We start from the raw sequence: 12,882 nt of genomic DNA, 5'->3' as shown, positions 1-12,882 counted from the left end.
CAGAAGAATTTTTGGTGAAGCATTGGCTGGACATTTGGGTGAAGTTTTAAGATCCTAACCCAGAGGAAGGAGAGTGGCATATAGAAACACAAGGCCCTCCATACGCAGTGGGAAGTCATGGACCACATGTACTCAGTGACTGCCCAATCCCATACTTCTTATTGGACAGGTAATCTTGCAGTATAAAGAACTTTGACTTCTGGTCCTCAATCTGCTGCTAAATTTGAAGTGACTCTAAGTAAATCATTTTAACTTCAATTATTAATCTCATTATTTTTACAATGTGAGGATTAGAGGACCCTTCCCACTATATGTAATTCTCTGGGTTTGCTATCTCCATTGTTGAGTGAAAGCAGCAAGGCTCCTGGCTACTATTTGTAAGAAGGAGAATACATACATAAATACATAGAATATTTCCAGAAGGATGCAGATGAAACTTAACTGGTTGCATGCAGGGAGAGGAACTGAAGACGATTTACTTTTCACAAAATACTCTTGTATCTTTTGAACTTTGAAAAAGAAACTAACAAATAAATATTTCATAAACCTGTGCTTAATCATCCTGTTTCCAGCATGGTATTTCCATCTTCACCTGTGCCTGGTGCCCCTCAGTAACAAAGATGGCAGAAGCAACAGGTGTGTAGGATGGAGTTGAGGAGGGTTGAGGAGTGTGCCCTGATGTTGGGTCCTAACCAGCAGAGGTTAGGTCCTAACCAGCAGAGGGTGCCTGGATAAATAAAGGATGAATATCAGTTTCTTTCCAGCATTCCAACTCTTACGGTTTTGTAACCACATCCCACTGAGGAATTAATTCCTCTCTTCAGTAATCAATTCTAGTGGCAGTCCAGGTAGGCAGCTGCTGTCTATGAGCTCCAACACATGCCAGATGGCTGTACCATAGGTCCCTTGTGTAGCAAGAGGAAGAAAGAAATCAGTTATAGAGCTGCTAATCTCTGCTCCGACAGCTGGAGGATGAAGCTCTGTGCTGGTTCTTTATAACAGGAAGGAAATTCTGAAAGCCACAGTGTGAAAAGAAACCTTAAGAAGCCCTCGGGTCTGGTGGACTTGTGGGCTTTGTGAAATGGCAATGCTCCCATGCCTTCCAACACATAGTGTAGGCATAAATTTGAAGACCAGGATACAAAAGACTCCATTCAGGGTAAAACAACTCCACAAATGAACAGATTTCCCAAGACAGCTGTAGCACAGGGAAGTAGGAGATAAGACAGATGATTTCTTTCTCTCTTTGCCAGGGAAAGTTTACGCTAAAGACTAGATGTCCAGAGGTCTTCTGGGATTGTCAGGGCTATCGCTTACTCTCTAAACAACCATAAACTGTAAGATTCCCCCTTGCCTCAGTTTCCATGAGAATAGAGAAGAAATAACCTAACCCATAATCTGTCACTCAGTCAATTGCATTGTAATGTATTTTTTCTTCTTTATCTTTTTTTAAAGATTTTATTTATTTATTTGAGAGAGTGAGAGATGCAAGCACAAGAGGTGGGGTAGGGGCAGCAGGAGAGGGAGAGGCAGACTCCCCGCTGAGCAGGGAGTGCAACCCCAGGATTTTGACCTAAGCTGAAGGCAGGTACTTAACCGACTGAGCCATCCAGGTGCCTCTAATGTATTCTCTTTTTTCAAATGTTATTTACACAGTAAAATCTTATGGAATGTGAAATTTTGTATTCTGCTTTTTAGCATATTATCGTATCATAAACCTTTATTTCTCATCATTAAAAAAAAGCTCTTGGCAAACTTAATTTTATTTATTTTTTGAAGGATTTTATTCATTTGACAGAGAGACAGTGAGAGAGGGAACACAAGCAGGGGGAGCGGGAGAGGGAGAAGCAGGCTCTCCTCTGAGCAGGGAGCCCGATAAGCGGCTCGATCCCACGACCCCGGGATCATGACCTGAGCGGAAGGCAGACGCTTAAGGACTGAGCCACCCAGGTGCCCCCGGCAAACTTACATTTTAAAGGCTGTAACCCTTCCCCTATTGCTGGACATTAGTTTCAAAACCTTTTTGTTACTAAAAATAAAACTGCTGTAGGTTTTTGTGCTTACATCTTTTAAAATAGAACAAAAATTTTATCTGGCAAACCTAGCTCGGCATCAAAAACAATCTAAAACCTTGAAAAAAAACCCCATAAAACTAGTACAAAGTCATCTCAAATCTCATCACTTAAGGAAATCACTGTTCATGTTTTAGTTAATATGCCTCTCTGCTTATATATTTATCTGAATTTCATATTATTGGCCTAGTAGAATTAATAGGTCAGAAGATTTGGCCTTGCTTAAGGCTACGTGTTATTCCTTAGCTTTGGAAATTTCGACCAGCGATAGCTAACTTCTTTTTTAGAGTTATTTTAAACTTCCAAACTCAAAACGTGCCAGGATTTGCCACAGCACGTAAGGTCCTATTTTTATTCGTTGTACAAACAAAGCCATTAAAATTCGGAAAGGTGTGTCGGGGTCCCGACTTCACAGAAACGTAAAAATCAAGCCACTTCAAGCCTTAGGCCGGCACTGTCCCCACGTGACGCCTCCGCTTTTCCTTTAAATGCCTGGTCATGTGATCACAGACGCGCACGGACGGAGGAAATTCATGCTGTCAGGGTATGGAGTCATTCCTCCCCCACATTTCCAACCCCAGGGTTCCTGGCTTTCCTTTCCCGGAAGCCGCAACTCCTGAAGAGACTTTCTTCCTCATCCTCTACGTCTTGTCACCTAATCTCACTCCTTTCCTTTCCGTTAGTCCCGAGTGCTAGAGCTCCATCTCTCTCACAGAATCCACTAGCCAGAGACAGGGCGACTGGGACTACGACTCCCAGGAGACATCGCGGGCCCCGCCCCCGCCGCCTCGCAGTGTAGGTCGGGGGCTGAGGTCCCACGGTCTTCTGGCCGCGTGCTGCCCGGAGCAAGCGCACTACAGGTTCCGTGGCGCCTCGCGCGCGAGCCGAGCCACGCCGGGGCGGGGCGGGGCCGGGCGGGGTGGGGCGGGAGAGGTCAGGGCGGGCTGGCCGGCGGGCGGAGGAAGGGGGTGGGAGCGGAGGCGATGGAGGGGAGGAGTGGGGGAATGGGGGAGGGCAGGGGAAGGGAGGCGGGAGGCGGGGCCGAGCTGGAGCCGGAGCTGGAGTCTGAGCCGGCGGTTGCAGTGGAGGCGGTGATGTCGGTGCAGGTCGTGTCAGCAGCGGCTGCCGCGAAGGTGCCTGAGGTGGAGCTGAAGGACCTGAGCCCCTCCGAGGCGGAGCCGCAACTGGGACTGAGCACCGCGGCTGTGAGCGCCATGGCCCCCCCAGCAGGCGGCGGGGACCCTGAGGCTCCAGCTCCCCCCGCGGAGCGGCCCCCGGCCCCTGGCCCGGGCTCGGGGCCCGCCGCCGCTCTCAGCCCTGCCGCCGGGAAAGTGCCTCAGGCGTCGGCCATGAAGCGGAGCGACCCTCATCACCAGCACCAGCGGCACCGCGACGGCGGCGAGGCCCTGGTTAGCCCCGACGGCACCGTCACCGAGGCGCCGCGCACAGTCAAGAAGGTATTGGGGCCGGGCTGCCTCTCGCGGAGAGAGGGAGGAGGGAGGGGGAACCGCAGATCCTCGCGGCAGGGCAGCACACCCTCCACGCCCTCTCTTCCGATCGTACTAGCCGGGAGAGCCCTCTCCCCCTCAAATCCACTCTCAGAGATGCCTCCACCTGCGCCCAGTGCTGGGGAGCGAAGACTCCAGGTGGCACGGCCGTACTTCGCTATGAATAACATGGAGGTAGCGCTCTCCGCTACTACTTGGAATAGGCAGGGGAGGAGAGGCACCTAATACTACCCTTCGCCCCCGCATCCAGCACACTCCCATGTGTTATATTCCAGACCATTCAGGGAGAAGACCCCGATGGTATAGGAAGACCTTACGGCTTCTGAGAGTTCACCCAGCAATAAGGGTGGAAACGTCTTTTCTATTTGGAGAACGAGTAAGCAGTAGTTAACCTCGCCTTGAAAGCCTCAGTCGTCTGGTTTCTGTACAGATGATGACTTTCTGCCTTTCTGTGGCCAGCCGCTTCCATTGAGCAGTACTGATGCTGTGCCCTTCATTCCAGATACTGCAGTATCCTTGCATCTTCTCTGAATGTAGAAGGGTAATGGAGAGAGTCTCTTCACTCTTTTCCCTTCGGATATTCGTCCCCTCTGCTTAGTAGTCGGCCACCAGGGTTATTCGACTGTGTGTGAAGAGAATGATTGTTTCACTGGTTCCTTTCTTATGATCTGGAAGTGTTAGGAAGAATGCTTCTACTTTGGGGAAAGGCAGTCATTGTGAGGCTGTCTGTCTCATTCGTCAGCTTCTTTCAGACATAGTTTTGAAGAGCCAGTAGTCTCAGCACACCAAGAAGTGAGCCTAGATGTGTGATACTCCAGTATTACCCTTACAGTGGCCATCCGTGGGGTGTCTCTCCTCTCATAAAGCGAAATCAGCCCAGGGATAAAGGGGCAAATGTTGGAAAAGACAGAGGTATGGATCATAAAAAAGGGATTTATGGCTCTAATTTCTAAGGCATTATATGAACACAGTGATTTATTTATTTTTTAATTGTTGTGAGTGATTTTTAATTGCTTTGTCAGAACGGCAGTAAAGTGATGAGAAGTCTGCAGTGGTTTCACTGTGTAACGCCTGGCTGAATTGGAACTCTGGATCCAGCCTAACTTTTGTTGTAATAGTTTCATGATTAAGGTATAAAGCAGATAACTGTTTCATTCTAATTCCCTAAGTATAGGTGATAGATGATGTCAGATGCAAGACTGTGAGGGAATTTGTTTAATTATGCTTTAGGACAGTGTCTGTCTCATTTGCAGTATGAAACTCCTCTGAAAGGAATTATAAGAGACTGCACAGATCCTGGGGCTGGTAGTATCTGGGTATGTGTCCTGAAATCTGAAACATTTCTGACTGGTTGAGTTGCTTTGTAACTTTGGCCAAATCTTTTTTCTGTGATTAGGGATCTTTCCGTGTAAAATCTGTAACTTGATTAGATCTCTTGAGGGTAATAGTGTTTAACAAATTACTTTTAGGGCATGGAATTTACAAAGTCAGGCAGATCTGGGTTTCAATACTAGTATAGTATCGTCACTAACTAGTGTGAAAGTTACAAAATAACCATCTGAAATCTCTGAATCTTAGTTTTCGCTTGTATAAAATGAGGATATTAATATGATTGAGGATTAGAAATATTTGTAAAGGGCTTTAGTGTTGAACTTGGCACATATACTAGGGGCTTAAGAGGTGATAGCTATTATTATTAAGGGTGATTTTATTTTATTCGTCCTCCCATCATGGTTTAAGTGCATGTCCCTGTGACCTCCCCTGAAAGGTACGCCCCATTCAATAGATTCTATATAAAGAAGTTAAAAAATCCCGGGCTAGCATATCAGTTTGTTTTTCTTAAATCTAGATGTGCTTCTTGCCCATTTTCCTTGTCCAGAACCACTTTCTTCCTGTTTTTCCAGCATCAAAATGTAGGTTCTATGATTCTAGATTTACTCAGCAGCCTCAAGGCTATGGAAGACAGGGCTGAGCTTGCCTTACAATGTTAATTGCAACCAGAAAACAACTTTTGCTGGAACTTAAGCAGTTGAAGCTCTGGGGCAAGGATACAGCTGTATGACACAACTAAAGGCATTGCTGAGCTCCATTTTGGCGATAAATCTTTAACTTTCTTGATATTGAATTGACTAAATTAAAATAAGTGCAGGAGACTGCCCTTCTTTTCCCAAGTTGAAAGTCGCCTCACTAAGGGACTGCAGTGTGACATTTTGATTTGTTCAGTCTTTCTTGATTCTTAGATTGTTTATTTAAATAATCATAATGATCTCGACACCCTTCTGCTTTTACTGTAGGGAGGGACTGGGAGTACTAGGGCTTGAAATAGCTGCCTTTGTATGTGTAATTGGTGACTACTGCTTTTATTTTGTAACTGTCACATACAAGCTTATTTATCTTAAGTCACATTTTTGTTGATGGTTTCCCTTACACTATTCATGTATTTGTCATCAGTTTTCTTAGGTCTGTTACTCTGCTTAGCCACACAAGGGAAATAAACTTTTTATAAGAGCCAGAGTTCCCAAGTGCAGTAGTTAATAAGAATGAACATATGGTGTGCAGGTTACTTAGTCACATCTTATGTTTGGCTCCTACGTCCATCGTGTAACTTGTGGTGCTGTGGGGACCAGACCTTGTCATCATGCTATCATAAATTTGTATTAATGTCTTTCTTCATAAGCTCATATCAAGTGAACCCAACCAAAAATCTCTGTAAGAAGTGATTTGTGAAATAGGCAGATAAATTTCAAGTGAATGCAGTAGTAATAGTTGAGAGGATTTCTTTCCTGTGTTCTTAAAAATAGGATAATAAGAGTGTCATAGCACAGCAGGGAAAACAAGGCAGGAGAGGATATATTTCAGAAAAGTTAAAAAACTTTCTGACAGTAAGGCTGCAAGCCCAAGAACTGCAGCTCGTTTGTGCTTACATCAGTACTGGTAATGACCATGTTCAAGCAGTCTTTTTTTTTTTTTTTGGCAAACGTATCCACTTTATACTGGATTTGTTTCTGTCAGCAGAGAATGAGTTGAGCCATGTTAGTTCTTTCTTGCCCTGAATTCTTTAAGCTCTTGATTTGGTTCATTATAGATTACTAAAATGGAACCTTTTGGTTATAGGCATGGGAATGTGGGAACAGTATGACTCCTTTTGCCAGTTAGGAAAAAACAGCCTTACAAAATGTTCAGTAAGACAGTTGGCAGATTGATCTGAATATGATTTACCATTCATTGGCCTTTTCTATTCCAGGAATTATTATACGCATTTTTCTAATCTTGACAACAACACATTGAGATATAGGTGGCATTATCTCCATTTTACAGATAAAGAAATGAGGTCCTGAGAGATAAAGTGCCTTGCCCACGGTTATATATCTAGCAAGTTGCAGAGGTAGGACTCAAATCTGTTTTAAACATTTACCTATTTCCAAAGCCCATGTCCTTTTTATTATACCACACTGATTCTTTCTAAATTTTTAGATGCTGGATTCTGGTCTTTGCCCAGAAATCTTTGAGAATACTTGGTGAACTCTAAGGTACTCCTATCTGGCCAAAGGTTTAGGTCGTTCCAAAACCAAAGTAAGGAGGGTCTGAGTCAGGATTCTAGGAATAAGACAGGAAAAAAAAAAAAGCACAAATGTAGAACCTCAAAAAGTTGTAAAATTATAAGGAAGAAGAGTATCTTATATATAAAAAAGTGTTCCAAAATCAATGATGCATTTTCACATTAATAATTTACTGACAATCTGATAAATTTGTCCTTACTTTTAAAAAAAGTATCCTTATTTTTAAAGTTATAAATAAATCTGAAGGACCTAAGAATATGCTCTTTCTTTCTGTCCAGCTAACAATTTTTTTCCTGTTCTTTAAGTCCTACTTTCTTTATGAATGAGTCTCTCATTAAGCCTTTTGAAAATTAGAAGAAGCACACTGTTGTGTATTCTGGCTACATACCAGGCACTGTATTAGAGCCTTGCATACACTATTTTACTTAATCCTTGTAAGAACTCTTGGAGATAGGTAGTATTCTCTTTGTTTTATTGAGGAAACAGAATTGAAGAATTAAGGAATTTGTCTTAAGGTTACACATTTAGTAATGTGTTGGAGATAACAGAACTCTAATCTGTTTGACTCCAAAGCCTAGACTCTCTTGCTTTTCAGTTGAAGTTTCATTTCTCTGTTCCAAAGCTCAGATTGAACTTTTTAAATCTTAGTTAATTTGTATATTTTTTGTGGATTTTTTGTTATTTCACTAACAGGCAGTTTCTTTTTACTTGTTGAGCTTGTGTAATGGTCTTACCATATATTTGAACATTTATGAGTTTTCTGAGAAAGTAGCCCGTATTTTGTATTAGCATAATTTGTGAATTCTGTTCTCCTTGGGCCTGGGGAAGATTGAAAATAGAGGTGTTTTGGGAGGTTGGTCAGAGCTGAAGTTGCAGTTGTATATTTGATGTCTTGTCCAGTTAATTGAAGAAATGGATAATTCGTGAAGAAGGGAGAGTGAGCTTCTTTATTACAGAAAGTGTTTCTCTATCCTGCAATGAAAGGGGAAAAGAAAAGATTTATTGAAAATTTTATTTAGGCTCCTTGTCGAGTTGAGTTTATAAAGAATATACAGTTTCTCTCATGGTAGTCTTTGTTTAAATAAATCACGAGAGAAGTACAACTGAGGCATATGGGAGAGCAATCCTGACAGTTGCCCCGATCCATCACCCTGCCATCGTGTTCAAGTGCTATGCACAATTACAGGAGCTGAAATTCCATTTACCTAGTAAAAGGTTAAGTAAGCTTGATCAGGTTTCTATGGAATTTGTAGGAGCTTTTTATAGTCTGAATGACCTGTGGCCCGAGAGTTAGAGCAGAGCAGAGGAAAAAGTAGATTGAAATTCCCTGTTACAGTTCTGAGTCTAAAGCTATTTTGATTAAATAACTTAAGACATGATATGTATGATTTTTAGTCCCCTCTTCCCCAACTATATCCTGCAACAATTCAGTTAGCCATTTTCCTTCTTGGACACTGGACACTTGGACAGCATTAATAGCTAGTGATTTCCTATTCTTTTCTTTAAGGTTCTATCAGTAGAAATATATTGGTTTGGGCCACCTGGTTTTTCTAAGCTCAGAACCTGTATTTAGGAAGATATAGAGGTTCTAGAGCTGGTTGACTATAAATCAGGCTTTTCCTTAGAGCCTTTCTGAATACTGCAAAGCTGTCATTGAGAGTTAAGTAACCTGAGGCTAAAACTGACTTCATCTTCCCTATAAACTTATCTCCTGCAGTGCTCCATGTGAACCCTTTTGATCACTCTAACAGCTTTGGTACTGTTGACTACCTTGTCTTGGAAAATTCTCTTGGCTTCAGTTATGACTCTTCACTTATGGCTGCCATTTACTGAAAACCTACTCTGTACCAGACAGCTATCTCATCTCATTTAATCCTCATAACAACTTTATCAGATGAATATTATTCACTTTATTTTACAGATGAGAAAATATAGGCTCAAAGAGAATAATTAACTTGCTCAAGGCTTTGCCAGTCTGTGATGCCTTTGGGGTTAGTGAGATGAAACACTGCCCACAGCGACAGTGGGAGGCTTTGTCACACTGCCAACCCCCTCCTTCTCTGACCAAATTCCATGTGAAATCTGCTTAAGCTCCTGCACCTGGGCTGCTGTGAAGACCACTCTGCAACCTTTTAGATTTCAGAATCTGCACTCCTTAGAGAGAAGGCCTAAACCACCATGCCTCACATCTCTGTTTGCCTCATTTACTATCTGACGTCCTGTTATCCATTATCTTCTAATACTCATTCCCTTACCACTCTCCTCATCCTCTCTGCTGATCCAGTTCCCCCAGATCTTTGCACCATGTCCTCTACAACTTCCCCCTCCATTATCAATAAATCCCCAAGTAGCATCAGCCTCTAGCAGCAAGATCAAGTTACAGGGGCAACAGTGGGGGAGTTGTTAGTGTGGCATCTCGTATTCAGAACTATAATGGTGAAACCCAAGCCGCAGCACCTCCTGCTTAACATTAGCAATCATGTCTTTGCCAGCCCCATTCTGTGTATGATTTTGGGTGCTGTTTTTTAGCTTTGTGGCCCTGAAGCAGGTTCTCCACCCTGAGAGCTGAACCATGGAGCTGAGAGTTGCTAGAGAAAACCAGAAAACCAGGCAGAATGATGTCACTGAATTCATAATTGTCAACCTCATGTGCATAATCAGCATTGCCTAGCAATATTATACATTTCTCTAGTACGTTCACTTTCCTACCCACTGCAAATGACTGTTTCATACTGTCTCTCTTTCTAATCTCATGTGTTCTTTTTAAACCAGTGATATGCCTTATACTTTAGTATAAAAACAGAAGCCACCAAAAGGGAATTCCTTCATTTCTGTACCTCCCAAATCGACAGACCTACCTGCATCTGGGGCTTAGCCTTTTCTCCTTCCCACCTGTTAGATAGAGGAAGCATCCTTCATTCTGTAGAGACCTCTCTACAGGTGCTGTAATCACATTCTCCTGTCCTAAAGAACTTCTTCCTCTGATTATTTCCTCTTTCTACTAAAGCCATTCCTGCAGTATTCCAACTTGATTTAATCTCTACCAGTTTGAAAACCCTATCCTCTAAACCCTATTATCTCCTCTCTGCTTCTATCCTATCTTTCTACTCCCTTTCACAGCTAAGCTTATTAAAGGAGCTTTCAGCACACACTATGTACATTTTTTCTTTCCACAAACTCTTTAACCCACTCCCACCTTAATGCTCTGACCAGAACAAAATCCTCTTGCTAACGCTGCTAATGTCCCATCAGATTGGGAAACATGGTAGTCTGTTTTTTCAGCCCTCATCAAGACCTTGGTAACATTTGACACCAACTTCTTACCCACTCTCCTCTCTTGCTTCTATGACACAGCTCTTTATTAGTTTTCTTCTTGTTTCTTCGGTCACTTCTTCTCAGTCTCCTTTGTTGGCTCTTTCTCCTTGATCCTGAGCTGTCTGCTCTTTCCATTGTGTTTTCTTCCTAAGTCATCCACACCATTCCTATACCTTTAAGTGTCATCTACATCCCAGCAACTCCCCAGATTATTTCTTTAGCTAAGACCCCTCTTCCAAATGCCAATCTTGTATGTGCCCAACTGCCTACTTGCAGTTGGACTTAAGAATTAACATGTCCGAAATGGATATTTTTGTCTAATTCCCAAAATATGTTCTTGTTTTCTTCGTATCAGTTAAATGGTGTTTACATTATTTTTCTTCCCTTTAAAAAATTGTTTTTAATTGCACAAGTAATGCCTGAATATTTTCTTATAAAATAATTCAGTTTAATAAAGCAGAAGTCCTTCCTTGGTCCTCAGCCAGTCTCATTGCCTTCTCCACAGGGGACTTCTGCTATCTATCAATTTATCCTTCTTGACTTTTTTTTTTTTCCTATATTTGCACATAGAAGAATTTGTAGTTTTATAATAACTTTTACATAAATAAAAGCATACTATATATTTGCAGGTTGTTTTTTTTTTCACTTGGAGCTCTTTCCATATCAATATATATAGATCTCTCTTAGTCTTTTTGACACTGAATTGATTTCCAAAGTTCATACTATTGTTGTTTATTAAATCATTCTTCTGCTGATACATATTTCACTTAATTTTTTTTTCCTTTATAGACAGTGCTATAGTAACTACCTGTATGCATTTGTGTGCATGTGTAAGTGTTTTTCTAGGGTAGATACCTAAAAGCAGAATTCTGGAGTTGAAAGATAATCCACATTTTAAACTTAATGCCTTCAAAAATGTAGTACCATTTTATACATTAACTAACTATAAACAAGACAACCCTTTCACCACATCTTTATCAACCACTGGGTATTTTTATGTCTTTTATGAGGAAAATTGTCTACTGTTGTTTTTATTAGCGTTTTTCCTACTTAACAATATTTATTGAGTGACTACTATGTGCCAAATGCTAGGGGTACAGCAGTGAGCAAAATAGATGAAGATCTCTGCCCTCCTACTGACTTGTGTTTTTCATGTCAGCTTGTAGGAATTCTTTACTATTCTGGATATTTTTTTCTATTTTATTTCTTACTGACTTGTGACTTTGTTTATGATTTTGAAAGTTTTTATGTAGTCAGATTGGGCAGTGTTTTCCTTCATGACTTAAACATTTTGTGTCTTAGAATAGCCTTTTCTACCCCAGTTTATAAACAAATTATTTTATGTTTTCTTCAACTGTTTCTATGGCTGTGTTTATTATATCTTGGTCCCCAGTCCATCTGGAATGGACTGGAATTCAGTTTTGTTCATAATGTAAGATAGGGACTGTTTGTGATATAAGATAGCTCTATTTGTTCCAAAATAAAATTTAATATTTTACTTTTTCAGGTTTGTTTTCTATTTCTTTTTCTTTAACTTGTCCTTCTCCACTGTTTTTATTTCTTTTAGCTGGACATATAGATGTAACTTTAGATTGAAGACTATTTAAGTCAAGAATGACACTAAAAATTGCCATCCTGGCAGTACTGAGTGCTTATAGTGAGTTATTCATCGAAGCACTTGCTATTGTAGCAAATTTTACTTATTGTTTATAAACAAACATAATTATAAATGTTTATTATTGTTTAGTGGATCTAAATTTATGTTTTGATAGAAATTGGAGCCTCAGTGATATTTCAGATATACATCCTATTCTACAGTGGTCTATAGAGGAACTTACTTTCTGCAGTTATACTAAGTTGGAAAAATATGTGGTCCTTTTTCAAAATGACACCTTATTTTTTGTAAGGCATTGCCAGGAATTGAGTACATATAATGAGACTGTAGGAAGAAAAAATTTTGCCCTGATTCCATGATTGTGTCCATCTACATTTCATTTTTTTTCTTTCTTTTTTTGTTTCTACATTTCAAAGTTGTTATTACCTCCTCTAGGTTGAAGAAAGACTTCTTTTCCTAGCAAGTAAATAAGGTGTCTTCTTCAATAAAATTATTGGATAAAGCTTGACTGAGTCTAGTCTTGGGTGACTCTGCTTTGGGAGACAGAATGGAATAGGAATTTTTACTACATTCATATCTGTTTTTTCTATAAGGGAGAAAAGATGATGGGTCTAATGCTGTCTCCTTTTAAGGGCCTTTGCTGGACTATATTCTAGAAATAGGGAAGCAACTTTACTATTTCTGGATACTTCTCTAATAATCTCCCTAATGTATTGTGAACTTTTTTTGTGCAAAAACCTTTTATGTCCTGTGTGCTGAACACTGCTAAGTGATAGGACTATTAAATCAGCGACATAATCATTCTTGTTCTC

General features: G+C 41.0%; 1 protein-coding gene across 8 annotated transcripts in view; it reads left to right on the top strand.

Moving 5' to 3' along the window:
- The first annotated feature begins 2,848 nt into the window (after positions 1-2,848).
- AHCYL2 (adenosylhomocysteinase like 2) overlaps positions 2,849-12,882 on the top strand; it is a 164,836-nt gene continuing 154,802 nt past the window's right edge. For 4 of the 8 annotated variants that reach the window (XM_064574969.1, XM_064574970.1, XM_045864292.3 and 1 more), the window contains exon 1: positions 3,397-3,529. Coding sequence is in view for 4 of the 8 variants with exons in the window: in XM_064574967.1 (XP_064431037.1) it covers positions 3,167-3,529 (363 nt within the window). In the remaining 4 variants the exon portion in view is untranslated. Of the gene's footprint in view, positions 2,868-3,105; positions 3,530-12,882 lie in introns of those variants that run through there. The other 4 variants (XM_064574965.1, XM_064574964.1, XM_064574966.1 and 1 more) reach the window with 3 other exon arrangements.

This window comes from Mirounga angustirostris, unplaced genomic scaffold (assembly GCF_029215605.1).
Source record: "Mirounga angustirostris isolate CCGP_5_RB_7025 unplaced genomic scaffold, mMirAng1.0.hap1 SCAF_12, whole genome shotgun sequence".
In the NCBI taxonomy this organism is placed as follows: domain Eukaryota; kingdom Metazoa; phylum Chordata; class Mammalia; order Carnivora; family Phocidae; genus Mirounga; species Mirounga angustirostris.
The sequence above is the reverse complement of the archived record's forward strand: the minus strand, read 5'-3'. Positions and strand labels throughout refer to the sequence as shown.